General features: G+C 46.4%; 1 protein-coding gene across 1 annotated transcript; it reads left to right on the top strand.

The window, feature by feature from the left end:
• The first annotated feature begins 1,001 nt into the window (after positions 1-1,001).
• On the top strand, positions 1,002-15,997 carry PRDM14 (PR/SET domain 14). The gene is made up of 7 exons (XM_056112756.1): positions 1,002-1,689; positions 2,580-2,633; positions 2,725-2,882; positions 4,031-4,301; positions 10,504-10,706; positions 13,657-13,758; positions 15,737-15,997. Exons 1-7 carry the CDS (start codon positions 1,002-1,004, stop codon positions 15,995-15,997), a joined length of 1,737 nt encoding a protein of 578 aa, XP_055968731.1.
• Positions 15,998-18,372: the final 2,375 nt, after the last annotated feature.

Raw genomic sequence — 18,372 nt, forward strand, 5'->3', positions numbered from 1 at the left:
TCTTCGGCTGACCCCCTGTTCTTTAATTTGAGTCACGACCCCGCTTGGCTTCCTTATTGGACTCATTGATCGCGCCCTCCAGCCCTGCCCGCCCCGGAGGGAGGTGGGTCTGGAGCCGCGGGGGGATTTGCGTCGCTTCGGTTAGGGGGAAGGCGACAGCAGGTGGGGAACCTGGCCTCTCGCACCTCGATTACCGCGTCCGTCCTCGCCGGCTCCCCAGAGGTGACCCCACGCCCCCCGAAGCTGCCAGGGGATTTGGTGTTTCTGGAAGGGCCCGGGGTGGACGTGGCCAGACTCGTGGGTCTCGTGGGAAATTGCGCGCGGGCCGTAGGCCTCCCAAAGAGGCGCTCCGTCTCTTACCCCTAGAGCCCGGATCACGCGAGTCCGTGGGGACTGGACGCGGGTTTGAAGCCAGGACCCCCACGTCTGCTCCGGGGGCGTGTCACCTCGGCTGGGAGCCGGGGACCCGGGAAGGTCGGGCGCTGACGGCTGCCGCCCCAGCTCTCAGGACGGCCCGGCCGGGAGTAGGAGGGCCAGGCCAGCCCGGTCCATCCCGGGAAGGAGCTCTGAAGGATGGGGGAAGGGAAGGGAACTAACTGGACCGCAGATTTTGCAGGAGCCGGGTTTGGGCCGGATGTAGAGACGGGGTTGTTGGAAACCAAGCTTGCTGGGTCCAGGCGTCTTTGGAGAGGGGCAGGAAGAAGCAACGCTTAGAGGGAACTGGGTTTCAGCTGGATCCTAGCAGATTTTCGTTGTGTTTGGGGGCTGTGGGAGGGTGGTGGTGCTTGTATTGCGTTTGGTTGTTTTTTTGTTTTTTTTTTTTTGGGGGGGGGCATGCGTGCGGGATGAGCCGGGATTCACTTCTCCAACTCCCCGCGCCGGCTCTGGTGCGGGCCGCTGGGCAGGCGGGGACAGTGGCGAGTCAAGCCGTGTCCCAGGTCCTCAGCAGCGCTTTGCTCTTCCACAGACCGAGGAGCGCGCTCCCTGGCATCGCCCCACCGATGGCTCTGCAGCCGCCAGGTGAGGCCGGGCCTCAGGACCAGGTGTGCTACCCGCCCGAGAAGCTGCAGACCAGCCCCCAAGAGCTGGCCGCCTACTACGCGCCCTTCCCGCCCTACGGCCACTACGCCAACGGCCTCGCCGTGCCGGGGCAGGACGCGCAGACCTTCCAGCAGCTGGAGGCCGTCGCGCCCGCCCCCCAGGTGCTACCCCCCTTCGTGTTCCGCAACGCGCCTCCGCTGCTGAGCCCCGGCCTGGCCCTCCCGCGGGAGCCGCTCTACGATGTGTCCTGGTACAATAAGCTGCCGGCGTGGTACCCAATGACCCCGCTCCCCAGGGATGTGACGCACTTCTTCGGCGGCGGCGAAGACTTCGGTCACCCGGGGGGTGGCCGCGACGACGGCAGCCAGTGCTGCGCCCCCGACGCTTGCCTTCCCCCGCCGCCCCCTGTGGAGGCCCCCCTGGTACCCGAAGGGAGGAAGGCAGCCTCCCACTTGGTGTCTAGCGCCCCCAGTCAGCGGGCCGAGGAAGCCCCCAGGCTCCGGAACCCCGAGGGGCCGCCGGTTCATCGTTATCACTTCACGCAGGACGACCTGCACCTCGTTCTCTACGGGGTGGTCCCCAGCTCTGAGCAGAATGCTCCCCTGCATCACGCCATTTCCGGACTCTTTGTACCCACCAACGGTCCAGGTAAGTGTCAAGGAGCTGGGTTGCATGGTTGGCAGAGGAGAAGGGGCCCTTCAGGGCATTTGGGAGGGTGTGCTTGCACCTGCAGATGGGTGGGCCCTGGGAAGACCTGGCTTCAGTTCCTCACTTAACTGCATGGCTCCCGAGGTTTGTTTCGGCTGGAGCTGAGGGTAGGGAGAGAAACGCGGAATGTGTCCTATTCTCCTGGCATAATTCGAATTAGCCAGGAGAGAACTTCCTCCAGTTCTTAGGAGTTGAGGCTCATCCTTCTCTACCTTGATCCTGTCAAATCAAAATGAACTCAGGTTTTTTGTTGTTTTTTTGGGGGGGGCTTTTTGGGTCACACCCAGTGATGCACAGGGGTTACTCCTGGCTCCGTACTCAGGAATTACTCCTGGCAGTGCTCAGGGGACCATATGGGATGCTGGGACTCGAACCCCGGGTCGGCCGTGTGCAAGGCAAATGCCCTACCCGCTATACTATCGCTCCAGCCCCTAATCTCTGGTTCTTAACTTCTTTAAATGTGCCAACTGGGTGTATACATAATCTTGCGAGAATTGTTCCTAGTCCCATGTGAAATTGTACATGTAAAGGGGGCAGGGTGTGGACTGAGAGGCTGGAGAGGTAGTACAGGACTTACGGTGCTGGCCTCGTGTGCTACAGGGTTAAATCTCCAGCACAAGGTCCCCAGCACTGCCCGGAGCAAGCAATCTCAGAGTAACCACTAAGCACTGCTAGTGTGTGTGTATGTGTGTGTGTGTGTGTGTCTGTCTGTCTCTCTCTCTCTCTCACACACACACACACACACGAAAAGATAGTAGGAACCATATGGGGTGCAAGAGTACTATGTCTCCAGACTTTCATGTGACATTTAAAATCCTGTTTTTTTCTAGGGTCTGATTCTCTTCCTCAAGCTCTGGACAAACACTCTCTGCAAATACCAGAAGGTAACGTCTCTCGGGTATCCAGGCTTAGGTTTCACAAATGATTTGTCAGTTTCCCTTTTAATTTGTGTGCCCTGGCTCTCCCTTTATTTAGGTCTCTGCCTGAGGCAGACGAACTTTGGTGAAGTGCCACATTTTGGTGTGTTCTGCACAAGTATCATGGCCAAAGGAGTCAGGTTTGGGCCCTTTCAGGGAAAAGTGGTCAATGCCAGCGAAGTTAAGACCTACGGAGACAATTCTCTCATGTGGGAGGTGAGACTTGGGTCACCCAAACATATTTGCTTCTGCTGGGTTGGCTCAGGGGAAGGGGGGAATGGGAAGGGAGGCTGGTGTGGGGGAACCTTGGCCTCTGAGCCTGTGTTTGCACCCTGGCTGGGGAGAGGGGTGCAGTGGAAGGCTGTTGGTGCTGCCTATTTTGCAATATAAAGGGAAGGAAAGGCAGGCATTTACCCCATGAGATGCAACAACTTTGCATGAATAATATGGATTATATGCTGTTGTAGTCATCTTAGTCTGAAGGTTAGCAGGAAATATGTATTTAAAGAATTTGCACCTATAGAATTAATAAACTGTGTGTGCAATGTGTATTAATTATATGTGCAGAATGTGTTGCGTGTATATATGTATCAGATCATAGGCTTACAATAAATTTTTAGACGAATGCCCATGAAATTAGCTAAGTGGGGGTGGGGTGATAGAGAAATTACTGCAGGGAAGGCACTTGCTTGCCTTGTATGAGACCTGCCTGGGTTTGATCCCCAGAACCACATATGGGCCCCTGAGCAAAACTGGGCAAATCCTGCCCCCACCCCCACCCCCCAAAAAATTATTTAAATTTAAAAGGAGGGGGGTGATGCTTTTGACTGTAGAAGGGGGTTTGTTGCTAGTAGTGTAGTTAGTCAGACTATATCAGATACTGACTCTTGACCCCGAATTTCTACTTCTAGAAATATATCTTTAAAAATTAGCCCAAGGAGCTGGAGAAATAGGTCAGCAACCTGAGTGCATTCTTTGGATGCAGCAGACCCAGGTTTTATCCCCCAATACTGCATACTGCATAGTCCCTGGAATCTTTTACCCCCATCCCAGCACAAAACTAGAATAGTTCCCCAGCACCTCGAAGTGTAGCCCACAAATATCTCTCTCTCTCTCTCTCTCTCTCTCTCTCTCTCATTCTGTCTCTTACTGCTGTCACACACACATACACACACAAAGAGGGAAAAAAAACTTCAAAATTTGGAAGTTATTCATCCCAAGGTTGTTTATGATAATGGCAGCAGTAAAATATTCAATGAACGCTATTAGATTTGGGTTATAAGATTTTTTTAATAAGTAAATTTATAGTGTAAGCAAAACCAAAAAAGAAGTACATTCCAAATGCCTTCTCTTGTTTTCTCCAGATCTTTGAAGATGGCCGTCTGAGCCACTTCATAGACGGCAAAGGCAGTGCCGGGAACTGGATGTCCTACGTCAACTGCGCCCGATTTCCCAAGGAGCAGAACCTCGTTGCGGTGCAGTGTCAAGGGCAGATTTACTACGAAAGCTGCAAAGAGATCTATCAGAACCAGGAGCTCCTGGTGTGGTACGGAGACTGCTATGAAAAGTTTCTGGACATTCCCGTGAGCCTTCAGGTGATGGAGCAGGGAAAGCAGACGGCGGGGCCCTCGGAAGGTGAGTGCACTTCTTTGCCTCTGCCTCCTGGCAGCGAGGGAGCCCTACTTTGTGGAAGAATGGGACTGATTTCCCCAGCCCAACCCCCCGTCCTGCAGTTTGCCTAAAGCCTCTCTGTGTGCCTGTGGAATTCCCCCAAAGGCTAATGCAGGAAACTAAACTGAGGGTGTCTTTACCAGGGGGGCAGTACCCAGCTGGAGGAAAACACCCTCAAATGTGCAAAGCTACTGAAGCTCCTTCTAGTGACAAGGATACCGTTTCTTCTCTCCCTTGATCACCCACCACCCTCCCAACCCCCAAGAATAAAAAAATAAATGGATTGAAACCTTAGGTGAGCCAGTTTGTGATTCATCTCTGCTCAGGCTAACACAGCGAAGTCCAAGCTGGCAGACCATCTTTCCGATGGTGGTCTGCAGTGTCTTAATGGGGTGGGAAATCAATGTAGTGGTCAAGACCAGCATTATAGAAAAAAGAGACACTAAGAATAAAGTAGAATAAGATAGAATAGAACATTTTGAGGGAGGTCTCAATGCCTACTCGGGTGTTTTTTGTTTTGTTTTGTTTTTAGTTTTTTTTGGGGTCACACCCGGCAATGCACAGGAGTTAGTCCTGGATCTGCACTCAGGATTATTCAGGGGACCGTATGGGATGCTGGGAATCGAATCTGGGTTGGCTGCATGCAAGGCAAACACCCTAGCCGCTGTGCTATCTCTCCAGCCCCCTACTCTTGTTTTAAGTATGAGTCTTGGTCAAGTTTGAGAAACAACAAGCTAGACTAAAATTTTATTTTCTGCACAACGTCCAACAGTGCTTAGAGAACTGTGTGGTGCTGGAGAGAGAACATGGGGCTCCTGCTTGCAAAGCTTGTGTTCCCAACTATTGTGGGGGGGGGGACTGGGGTCTGGGGGGCTGGAGGTGTAGGGGCTTGGGAGGTTAAGCCCTGGCGGCTCAGGGCTTATTCCTGGCAGTGCTCACGGGAACCATATGTAGTGCTTTTTTCCTGGTGGCGCTCAGGGACCATATGTGATATTGGGAACTGAACCGGGTTATGTTTTCCCTTTTCTATTGTTACAATGACTGAGAGTCACATGCAGGGACGTTTTGGTTGCAGCATTTACCAGAATCTCACACTTGTGATGTTCACTCATGTGAACCTCATCACCAGCGGTTGTGTACCTGACCACAGCACTCACACATCTTTAGTTACCCTGCTGGTTGGAGTCACATACTTTAAGTTTCAGTGCTTACACACCAGCCTGCAGTGCTGGAACTGCATGCTCTTTGAGGATTGAGGGTCTCAGACAGCTGAGCTGTATGTGCTGAGTGCCTATAGGTGATACTGGGGTTGAGCTCTCAGACTCATATTTGCAAGATCTGGCACTGAGCCATACCCCAGCCCCACTGGGATCTCCATGATTTATTTATTTTATTTTTGTGATAAATCCAGCTTTGCTCAGGACTTATTCCTGGCTTTGGACTCAGGGATCACTCCTGGTGCTTAAGGGTACCATATGGACGTATCAGGAGATTGACCAAGGTTGGCCAGGGGCAAGGTAAGAGCCTTAACCTTTGTACTCTCTCTCTAGCCCCTAGAATACCAAATTTTAATATAAGTGTGAATTCCTCGGGATCTTGAGAAGATGCAGATTCTCATTCAGAACTGATACTGAAAATTGTGCATTCTTCCTTTCTTTAAATTGTGGGTTCCACCCAACAGTGTTGGGGGATTCTCCAACCTTGCAAGCTATCTCCCTTACCCTGGAGAGTTTTTTTTTTTTTTATTTTTGGGTCACACCCAGCAATGCTCAGGATTTACTTTTTGCTCTGCACTCATAAATTACTCCTGAGTAATACCAATATGGTGCTCAGGGGACCATATGGGATGCCAGGAATTGAACCCCGGGTGGTGTTGAAGGCAAACACCCTCCCTACTGTATTCTCTCTGCCCTGGAGAGTGCTTTTCTATCCTGCTGGTCCCTGGACTACTAAACCACTCTGCAGGAGAGAGCTTCTTGGATTTGGATTTTAAATAAGCTTTCCATATGATCTTATCCACACAAAGGTTTGGGAACTACTGATTTTAAGGTGGAATTAAGATGGAAGTACTGGGTCAATGTTTTGTGCTTGGGGATCACTCCCAGAGCTGGGTGAGGAATCAAATGTGATTCTGGGGAATCAGATTGGAGTTGGCTGACTATACTATTTCTCTGGTCCTCGTGTTACTTTTTTGTACCTATATGTGGAATCATATGGGATCCCATGATATTGTGTTATGACAAATAAGCTTAACAACCAGTAAAAGAAAGTCTGCACTCTGTGTCCTTGCCTGACTAAGATCCTTCTAGGACAGGAAATACATTTATTAATACCCCCTGTCTTCAGACCAGACTATGTGTGAAATGGAAGAAAACTTTAGGACTAACTTGGGCAACTTTCTATGGGATTAAATTGAAATAAAGGATGTTTATGGAGGTGTGGGATAGTGAAGTCAGAGGTAAGACTTTGTTCCCCAGGGATTAGAAGGTGAATAATGAGGAGTCTCTTGCAAGAGTCCAGATAATGAGGGTCTGTTAGAAATAATTGTTTTCATGAGCTATCTAGCAGGATATTTCCACTGTATTTGTGGACTACTCTTATTATGTGGCTTGTGTGGGAGTGGTATGGTGAGATTTTCTAGTTTATGGAACTAACATACATATATCCTTTGAAATATTATTTAGTACTTTGTATCAAACCATTTAAATGTTTATAAATGTTTATAAGCTTGGACTTCTTAGTAATGTTCTTCTGGAAAATACATCTTTGGGGCCAGAGATATAATCCAAAGGGAAAGATGTGTGTTTTGCATGTGGCGAAACGCCTTTGTGTAGTGTGTAAAGTTTCACTTTTACAGCAAAGTCATTAATTACATTAACATCGAATAACAGGTAGATGTTGAAGATCACAGTTATGTAAGTGGAACAGGGTGAAGGTCTGATTGATGGTACGTTCACCTGGGCTCTAATTCTGAACCATATTATATTGGAGGGATAGATAGATGTTCTGGGTAGTGTACAGAAGGGAATCTGTATGTATCTTAATTTGTGGGGGAGACTTCTCAGTGAATATGTTTTCTGTTAATAAGGAAGTTTGGGGATAGAATAAGAAAGAAAAATTCATCTGTCCTCTCAGAATTGTCTTTGTCTTAAAAGCTTTCTTCAAGATGCAGTGGGAGGGAAGGAACTGGACCATATGCAGGCGGATTTGGAGTATGCAAGCCCCCCCATGTGTTGGGGTGGGGGTGCTGTAGAGGTGTGGAATGCGAAGATCACTCTCAATTGTTAGCCAACACTGTATCAGTGAGAACTCTGATTTTCCTGTTGTTTTTAGAAATCCTTGGACTAAAGTGGATCCGTTGAGATGAAGGGATTTGGGGAGAGAGACAGAATTTGGCTTGGACATAGTTAGTTCTGAGGACCTGAGTAGAAGTATGAGGTTTAAACCTCCTAAGTAAGGGTGGAGTGTCATTTCAGCCCAAGTATTTGTTCTTACTTTAATTATTGGGCCCGTTCTGAATTTCACTGGGCTTCATGCTATGATTTGTCTCGTGACTCTCTTCCTCAGGAAGCAGGAAAATTAGGTATTTGTAATTTTATTCTGACCAATGGAAATTCTAGCTTGGAGCCCAAACCATCCCAGCAGGGCTTTTGGAAGAGCATTAGCACCTCAATGAAAGTGATAGACTGGCCCGGGCCCTGCCTTGTCCTGAGGTCGGTAGTTCCCTCCCTGGGTTATTTACTTAATGTCTGTTTTTTTCCTTAGCCACCTGTTAAATGTGACTGGGACAAACCCGTCTGCTCACAAACCACTGGAACGCCTCCCTGCTGATGCTAAAGATTTCCATCTACACACTTTCATACACTCTCTCCTGCTCTTTTCTCCTTGGTCAGGACCAGACAATGAGGCCTTGGGAGGGATGCTTTCACAGTCAATGCCACTTGATCCTCTGGAATCCTGAGTGCTCTCAGCAGGGGTGTTTTTATAGGGGTCCCTGTCTCTCCTCATCCCCCCTCCCTCCAATGCATAGACACCCCTGGACCTGGGGACCTCCTTTGCTAGAGTCGGCTGCACCCTCTCTAACTTGGCTTCTCCTGCTTCCATCTCCTTTATTACCTCTGTCAGTGCTGTCACTCATTGGTAAGAATGCCAGGTGTTGGAGTGAATCACCCTAAGTATTAGGGAAGCCCGAACGTTGCCATCCCTACTAGATCCTTGAAGATTGTAGCTCTGTAATCTGCCACCAGCATTCAGAAAAGTGAATTCTAAACTCCTGGCTCATACAGGGTCAAATGGAATAGCACTTGGGAAGCCTGGGTAGGATAGAGTGTCCTTCATTGTTCTGCAGAAGCTGCTTCGACTCTCTAAGTCAGTCTGATCAGAAAAGAATGAAGTCAACGCATATTTCTTTATATTAACCTTGTAACAAGTGTAGGGGGATGGGAGCACGGGACCATACCTATCTGTGCTCAGGCATTGCTCCTGGAAGGGCTGGAAATTAAACCCAGGTCATCTGTGGGCTGTTTAAGGCAAGTGCCTAAATCACTGTGTTATCTGTTTAGCCTTAACAAGTATATTTTTGAACTTTTCTTATATTGGGCTGGAGCAGGGGTTCTTTCAACGTTCAGGAAAAAAAAGAGAATCTTCTGAAAGAGATATAAGAGATAGAGCAGCCAGAAAGGATATGGAGACTTTGTATCCTAAATTGAACAATTTAAATAAATTTCATTTATTTTAATTTTATTTTTTGCTTTTTAATTTAAATGATTATAATTTCTGACTCAAATAATTAAATGTGTATTTGTGTGTATATGTACACATGTGCATTTCTATTAAGGAATTTATTCATTGTATAGGCTTGACACTAGTCTTATGGTATGCTTTTTCTATTTGGTTTGGTTTGGGGGCCACATCCAGCAGTGCTCAGGAGTCACTTCTTCTGGTGACTATTTGCTGTTTTGAGTATCAGACCAAGGCGTGCTGCATGTAAGGCAATTAACCCCTGTGCTATCTTTCTGGTCCAAATATTATCTTTTTTTAAAAAAATTAATTTATTTTTAAAAAATTGTTCACAATAATTTATTACACTCAATATTCCAACACTAATCCCACGAGCATTATACCTTCCCACCACCATATTTTAAACTTCACCCCCCACCCCAAAGCCTGCTCCCAAAGCAGAAGCTAAGCAATTTATTTTGTATTGTTTGTTGTGAATAATCCACTAAGAATGATCTAAAAATTTTCCTTAGAGGAAAGTGTGTGAAGATTGTTGTATCTCACCCTGGATCCATTAAGCCCTTGTATAAGAGATCACTAACATGTCTTTACAGGTTGAGCCTTGTGTGCATAAATATATGAAAATATATATATATATTTAAAATATATATATATTTTTAAATCGAGATTGGTTGCCATCTACTTTACACCCCATCAAATGTGTTACTTTTGGTATATCAGGAGTATAGAGTAGGAGATGTCACTCCAGGAATTCCAAGATTTTAAATACAGATTTTTTTTTTTTGGGTCACACCTGGCGGTGCTCAGGGGACCATAGGGGATGCTGGGAATTGAACCTGGGTCGGCTGCGTGCAAGGCAAACGCCCTACCCGCTGTGCTATCTCTCCAGCCCCAATTCCAAAATTTTCAATAAATGATACAGATGTTATTTTTTTAAAGAAGGGTTTGAGGAATTTATAGATCAAATAATTAGATCAGTTTTGAAATAATTATGGAAGGAAGTCAAGGAAGATGGAAATAAAATTGGCTATGCTCTAGTAGTTGTCAAAAACCCTGCTAATGAACAGGTGAGGGTTTATTTTGAGGGGGGGATGCTCAGGATCATATGCTGTATGGAGATTAAACTGGGCTCATCACGTGTAAGGTAAGCGCCTCAGCTTCTGTGCTATTTCTCTAACCCCTGTCGTTATATTATTTTATCTTGGTTGTATGTTTAGAATTTTCTGTAATATCAGGCTTTCTAAAAATCCTCTTAGGAAGAAACCAGAGCCGTAGTAGTGCAGGTAGAGAGCCCTTACCTTGCATGCTGCATAGCAAACCCAACAAACAAACAGAATCATTGTAGAGGGAAAAATCATCTTGAGGAAGTAAGATGAGGAAAGGAAATTCCAGAGCCCTTGGCACTTAATCCCCTTGTGTTTGACAGAGTCTGCTGATGGTTACAGATGTGAAAGGTGTGGAAAAGTATTTACCTACAAATACTACCGAGATAAGCATCTCAAGTACACTCCCTGTGTGGACAAGGGGGATCGAAAATTTCCCTGTTCGCTCTGCAACCGCTCCTTTGAGAAGAGGGACAGGCTCCGCATCCACATCCTCCACGTACACGAGAAGCACCGGCCTCACAAGGTAAGGAGAGCAGCGATGTTTCTTCGCTCTCACGCTCTGCTTTTATGCCTCTTCCCCCAAACGCTGGGCACACAGTGATGGCCTGTTAGGTGCTGGCTGCTGGGTAGTAATACTCATGAGACAGGAGCTCTGAAGAAGGAAAGCCACTCTGCGTGATGGGACAGTCTAAACCAGCCTGGTGCTGGTCACATGGCATGGCAGGCGAGATGAACAGCCACAAGGAACGTATGTGTCCTAGAGACGAATCTGGAGCTGAGTGTGGAAAGGCAATGGCATATCTGATTTACTGAGGAGGGTGAGCTGGTTGGACGGCTAGGGCAGGCTTGAGACATTCCCACACAGGAAAAATCTTGGCAAGGGGGCTGGAGCAATAGCACAGCAGGTAGGGCGTTTGCCTTGCACGCGGTCGACCGGGTTCGATTCCCAGCATCTCATGTGGTCCCCCGAGCACCGCCAGGAGTAATTCCTGAGTGCACGAGCCAGGAGCCAGGAGTAACCACGATGCATCACCGGGTGTGACCCAAAAACCAAAAATAAATAAATAAAATTTTGGCCAGAAAATACCAGTCACTTGAAAGAGGGAGGGCAGAACTTGGGCACACAGAGATTCAGGTTTGACTCCTGGCCTTGTCAAAGTATGCTTTGAAGCTAACTGCCTAAGCCAGCCCTCGCTTCGCAGCTACCTTGCTACTTCGCTCACATGCTGTCGTATGTCCATTGGAGTCTTGATAGTTACCGTATACGAGTTTTGTAATTCCAAGATCATTTTACCATTAAGACAGTGAAATGACTTTTTTCAACTGATCAGACAGGAGAAAAGTAGAAAGTTTATATATGCTAATGATGCCAAGTTAGAAACATTATTTTATGTATCAGTTGGTCAGATAAATCATACACTGGTTGTGTAGATTGTGGCCTAGTAGGTGAAACCAGGTTGTTGGTTTACCTACTGCCCGGAGAGCGTATACTAGCATATGTATGCCATGACCTGTACGTGGAACTGTACCTGTACGTGGAAAACCCACATATTACAGTGTTGTCATTCTAGGAGTAGGTTTGGAAATGAGAGCAATTTTTTTGTGTTTTCACTTGGTAAACTAACTTTATCTGATGTCCTACAGTGATTGGTATCATACTAAATTTATGCTGAATTTGTCATGTCTGTTACCCACTTCTGATTATTTCTTAATTGCCCTTAGGCTTTTTTTTTTTTTTTTGAAGTGCCAGGGATTGAACCCAAGGCTTCATACATGCAAGACAAGTGACTCACCTTTGAGCTATATCCCTGACCTCCTGATTATTTCTTTATTCCAAAGAATTAAGAGTCCTAGAAGTAAAACACCAAATAATCAGGTTAAAGAGTTTGTTAGGATGCCAAATAGTTTTTCAGATGAAGTGTCAGTTTTAAATGCTGGGTTTCCAAGGGTAAGCTGCATCACATCTCTTGTAATAATAACTCCTTTTTTTGTTTGGTTAGTTTTTATTTGGGGGCCACACCTGGCTGTGATCAGGAGTTATTTCTGGCTCTACACTCAACGGGACCATATGGGATGCAGGGATTGAACCAGGGTCAGCTATATGCAAGGCAAATGCCATACCCATTTTACAATTGCTCTTGTCCCTAATAGCTCCTTTTTATTTGATTTTTTTTTTTTTGGTTTATTTTTAGGCCATACATAGTGGTGTTAAGCACTTCTGTGCTCAGAGGTCAATCCTGATGGAGTTGATCCTTTTAAATATTTCCGTTTATTGATAGATGAAAAGGATTTCTTGGAGTCAGAGAGGTAGTACAGACCCTTACCTTGTGTGCGACTGACCAGAATTCCATCTCCGGCATTCCATAGAGTCCCCTGAGCCTGCCGGAAGTGATCCCTGAGCACAGAGCCAAAAATAAGCCTTGAGCACTGCCTGGTGTGACCCAAAAACAAAACAGAACAAAAAAAGGTTTCTTATTGGGAATGTAATCATAGAATAGCAGGCAGGGGGCTTGCCTTGCATGCAGCCACCTGGATTCAATCTCTGGTACCTCATATGGTCTCCAAGTCCTACCAGGAGTAAGCCCTGAGCATCACCATAAGTGGCCCCACATTACAGCTAAAAAAAAGAAAATAGGATTTCTACTAGTGAGACTTATTTTTTTTTTTTATCTTTTTGGGTCACGCCCAGCGATGCACAGGGGTTATTCCTGGCTTTGCATGCAGGAATTATTCCTGACGGCACTCGGGGGACCATATGGGATGCTGGGAATTGAACCCAGGTCAGCTGTGTGCAAGGCAAACACCCTGTCCGCTGTACCATTGCTCCAGCCCAGAGATTTAAATTTTAAAAATGTAGTATTTAGGGTGGAGGGTTTGGGCCCACAACCAACAGTGCTTAGAAGTTACTCCTGGCTCTGCATGGAGGAATCACTTGGGACCATTTGGGAGGCCAGGATTGAACCCAGACTCAAAACATATTTAAGCATTTTGTGTTTGTCTTGTGGTTTGTCAGTTCATATTCTTTCAACATAAATTTTACTCTTTTTTTAATTGTGCCATGCTTACAACATACAGCTCTATGTGGAAGGCAGGTCAGGTATTTTGCACAGGAGGAAAAACTGGAAATGAAACTCCAAACTGAAGTGGATTGTACTTGTCAGGTAGCAGCTTGTTGACAAACCAGGACTAATTCAGACTGTTAGTAAAAAACACTGATCCTATTCAACTTTCGTTCAATGAATTGCCTACTGTCGGTGCATTTGAGCAGCTCTACATGAGAAGCCATTAGTGGTTCTTGAGTGAAGACTAGGACGTCCAGATCACCTCAGAGAATCCCTCCCCTAGCATCTACTTGTGCTCATGGACAAATACACACACAGTACTAAGTTCACTCCAGCCCAGATAAGCATAATAGTGACGTGACCTTGTTAAGGAAAAGTGATTTTAATCATATTTTTCTTTTTTGATCTTAGTGTTCTACATGTGGAAAATGTTTTTCTCAGTCTTCCAGCTTAAACAAACACATGAGAGTCCACTCTGGAGACAGACCCTACCAGTGTGTGTATTGTACAAAGGTAAAAACAAGTGAAATCTTTGTTTGTTTTTGGGGCCCACACCTGGCGGTGCTCTGGAGTTACTCCTTGTCTCTGCACTAAGGAATAACTCTTGGTGGTCTTGGAGGACCATATGGAATGCCAGGGATAGAATCTGGGTCAGCAGCATACAAGGCAAATGCCCAGCCCACAAAGAAATCCTTAAAGGATTTTGGAAACCCTGTTTGGGTTTCTATAGTTAAGAACTGGAAGACAGTGCTGGAGAAGTAATATAGCAGTAAGGCACTTGCCTTGAACATCAAAAATTGTTTGATTCCCACAGAGCCCCGCCTGATCCCAACCAGGAGTTAACCCATATGCACTTTGGGGTGTGGCCCACTTACCTACCCCCACCCCCCAAAAGAATTTGAAGCTTAGGTCTCAGTAAATTATTTCATATCATAATTCAGTCCTCATTTCTACTTCCATATATGTTCATTTGCTTAAGATGGCCAGATATAACCAACCTCCTGCCAAATTGCCATTTAAGACATGGAACCAAATGTACCAGGAGCTGTTGACATGGTTATGAGGAATTAAACACTGATTCTTGGGTCTAGAGTGATTGAACAATATGGTAGTGCACTTGCCTTATGGTCTGCCGAACCCCACCAGGAGTGACCCTGAGCACAGAGCCGTTATTAGTCCTAAGAACTGCTAGGTATGGTCTGAAAAACAAACAGCAGCAACAAAATAACAGAGACTCTTAATTGCAGCCACGTGATTCCTCAAGCTAAGGATGGAATCATCATTTCATCATCCTTTTGATAAGTAAAATGTTCTGCATCTTGGGCAGAGAGACAGCACAATGGGTTAAGGAGCTCACCTTGCATGTGACCAACTCTGGTTTAATCCTCATCACCACAACATTTGGTCCCTCAGCACTTCTGGGAGTGATTCCTGGGCCCCACTGGGTGTGGCTCCTTCCCCCCAAAATTCTGTATCTGAATTGTCAACAATGTGATCTCCTTTATGATATAACTGTTTAGCAGATTAAGTAAAGGGGATACAGTGTTTTTGTTATTTTGGTGTTTTCTGTAACAGGCATTAAACCCAGGGCCTCACACACAAGTCCCCCGTTCTATCACTCACCTACATCTTGAGCCCTTTTCTCTCTTAATTGCATATGAGGGGCAGGGAGAATGGCTTAAAGTGTTGCAGCACATGTGCATGTGAGAGATCTAAATTCACCTGTGCCCCTTGAGCACATCCGCAGGCACCAAACTGGGAGTCATCATCTACCCCAGCACTGCCTGGTACGCCGCCTGCAAACTGAAGAGTATGTGATTATCTCTCCAAGTGTCTTAAACTATAAATGGGAGAAACCAGTAAGGTTCTAGCCTATGCAAAGATATTGGCCAGTATTAATTACTCTTGACTGTGCACTTTGTCTTGAAGTGTGGTCTTTCCTCTAATGTAACTGCTCGTTCAGTTTCCTAGTCTGCATTTTGTGGGGTTTGGGGCCACACCCCGCAGTGCCCAGGGTTTCTTTCTGGCTCTGTACACAGGAGTTCGTTTTGGCAGTGCTCCAAGGACCATACGTGGTGCTGGTGATAGAACCTAGGTCAGCTACCTCCCTGCCCCTTAAACCTGTATTTTGGACAGATCTTTTTTTTTTCTCTTTTTGGGTCACACCCAGTGATGCTCAGGGGTTATTCCTGGTTCTGCGTCAGGAATTACACCTGGCGGTGCTTGGGGGACCATATGGGATACCAATGTCAGCCGCGAGCAAGGCAGATGCCCTACCCGTTGTACTGTCGCTCCGGCCCCAAGATCTTTAGGTAATCTTAGCCACAGCAGATCCAAGGCTTTACCAAGTCCACCCCGGTCTCCCAAGCTCAGATGCCACTTTCACAACCTCAAATTACTTCTCAGGAGCAATAAAAGTGACCCCTTTTTTTAGTGGGTTGTCTCCGGCTCAGGGAAGTTTCCTTTCTCTCCTGCCTTCTGCCCTCCGCAGAAATTCACGGCCTCCAGTATCCTCCGCACACACATCAGGCAGCACTCCGGGGAGAAGCCTTTCAAGTGCAAGTTCTGTGGGAAGTCCTTCGCCTCCCACGCGGCTCACGACAGCCACGTCCGCCGCTCGCACAAAGACGAGGAGCCCGGCCTGTGTGGCATGTGCGGAAAGACCTTCCCGGAGGCAGAGGCCTTCTGCGCCCACCTGAAGTCACATGAAGACTGCTCGTCCTCCAACCCCGTGGCTCGCGGTGCAAGCTAAGGACCGGAATTCAGACTTTCCCCCCCCACTTCTGTGTCCGTTGCCAGATTGTATGAGCAAATGATTATTTATCTTGAGCTGAGAAACACGAGCATGGCCCTAAGCAGAGAGCTGCACGTCCTGGATCCCTGACCCGGCTCTTGTGAAAACTACCGTCACCCATGCTGCAGGGCTCAGGCATCTCCCCTCCACGAGCTGCGATGCTTTATTTCAGGGCCGTAAGAAGGTGATGAAGAAGATGACGTTCTCATGCCCTCTGCCTTGGTTTCCTTCCAGTTGTAATTTGTCTGTGACTGTCACTTGTTAATATTTCTTTGTAGGATAAATTAAAAAAAAAAATTTCCAAGTCAGTAAGTGCTTTATCAGTAATTATAACTAAGTGTCCATGTGAATTAACCTGTAATCTACCATCTTTTTGTTTGTTTGTTTGTTTTCAGTTTGGGGACCATACCCGGGGATGTTCAGGAGTTTCTCCTGGCTTTGTACTTATGAATTATTCCTGGCGGTGCCCTGGGGACCATATGGGATGCCAGGGATCAAACCCGGGACAGTGGCATGCAAGACAAACCCCCTACCCACTCCACTATTGCCCCTAATTTACCATCCTTTTTTTTTTAATCTTCCCATTCTTAACTTGTCACATGACAAACGTTTGTTAACTTGTTTAACTTCAAACAAAACTACCTAAGGAACACAAAAATTAGTTATGTTCTCACTATTTGTGACCAGGTCTGATGAGGGAAGCAAATATTAAAGAAAGGCTTTGAAAAATGGCAACAAGGGCCAGAGAGATAGTCTAGCAGAAAGTATGTGGCCAGGTACGGTACAGATGACCCAGGTTTGATCCCTTGAAACTGTCTGTCCCACAACACTGACGGGAGTGATCCCTGAATACAGGGCCAGGAGTAAGCCCTGAGCACCAATGGGCATTGCCCCAAAACAAACAAAATGGCAAGAGGCGACAGAAAAATAATATAGCAAGTAGGGAACACTTGCCTTGCCGTGTTTGATCCCAGGCACTATACGATCCCCAACGTACCACCTATACACAGACCCAAAAAAAGCAACTGTCTAGATAGTACAAGGGGTAATTTGCTTACTCTGCATGCAACTGATGAAGCCTCAATCTACTAGGCATGATCCCCGAGCACAGAGACAGGAGAGAGCTATGAGCACTGTCCGGGGTGGCAAAAAAAGTAAAAAAATTACAAACAGGCTGATCAGTAAATAATTATTTATATTGCTCTAGTTTTACACCTACATGGAGTATGTGTTTGTACATAAGGTTGGTGAAAACATGTGGAGAGTGATCTTAACGTGTGAGTGATAATCAAGTTTTTAACCCACAAGATGGTCCTTACTGAGTTCACCAGTTTACAGAGAAATGGGCTGAAGTACAGGGTGTTTGTCTTCATGTGGCCCTACTGGATTCTGATCCCCTGTGGTTCTCTGAGCCCTTTAGGAGTCTTTCCTGAGCACCTCCGGGTGTGGCTCAAACAAACAAAAATTTTAGGACAGGGAAATGGAAGCTGAGAGTCAGGAGGTGGTCCAGAAAATCAGGTGCTAACTCTCAAGCCCAGCCTTTTAATGGACCCGTGGTTTTGATTGACATCCTGCTAAGGAAAGAGGTTTTTTGTTTTTTTTTTCTTTTTAGTTTTTGAACCACTCCTGGTTGTGCTCCAGACTCCTGGCTCAATGCTCAGAGATCACTTCTGGGGCTTTGGGACTGTGTGCAGCCTTGGGCGACCTTGGCTGCCGTGTCTAAGCCGTAGTTCTGTTGACTGCCTAGAATTTTTCCTCCCGTTTTCCATGGTCCTCCTCTCCGAATGAAGCAGTTTCATCCTGGAGCAGATGTCGCTTCCAGAGATGCTCGCAGCTGCAGGGGCCTCGGAGACAGATGTAGTGCAGGTGGAAAAGCAGTGACCGATCTTCCTCCAGGGAACTCTTTGCTGCCCTGACTGGGTCGGAGTAATTTATCCTAATGGGAATGTGCCCTGTTGTTTTAGGACTGCTTTAGTTCATGTTAATTAAGTCAGACAATGATTTTTTTTTTTTAAAGATTGGGGACTCCTCCTGTAATTAGGCCATCTTTCTTTGACTGCTAGTTCAAACTATATGTCTTACTGCTTAGGGGTTTGAATGTTATTTTAAAATCAAACAGTAACGCAAGACACCAGAATCTGCTGAGATGACAATTTTTCCATAAATTTAATAATTCCAACCAACTACTTTGTTCTTTAAATTAGAATAGCACCAAAGAACAATAAACCTTTCCCCCCCCCCCTTTGACTTTCTCTGTTTCTCCAAAATGCATGATCAGCTGAGTTTTCTTGGGACATGCATATACTTATGCATGCATATACTTATGCATGTCC

This window comes from Sorex fumeus, unplaced genomic scaffold (genome assembly GCF_029834395.1).
Source record: "Sorex fumeus unplaced genomic scaffold, SorFum_2.1 ptg000002l, whole genome shotgun sequence".
Classification (NCBI taxonomy): Eukaryota; Metazoa; Chordata; class Mammalia; order Eulipotyphla; family Soricidae; genus Sorex; species Sorex fumeus.

Excerpts from the sequence above, each read along its gene's own strand:
- PRDM14 (XM_056112756.1), top strand. The coding sequence starts at position 1,002 with ATGGCTCTGCAGCCGCCAGGTGAGGCCGGGCCTCAGGACCAGGTGTGC. Across the intron at positions 4,302-10,503 it reads GACGGCGGGGCCCTCGGAAG|AGTCTGCTGATGGTTACAGA; the intron begins GTGAGTGCACTT and ends TGTGTTTGACAG. Across the intron at positions 13,759-15,736 it reads AGTGTGTGTATTGTACAAAG|AAATTCACGGCCTCCAGTAT; the intron begins GTAAAAACAAGT and ends TGCCCTCCGCAG.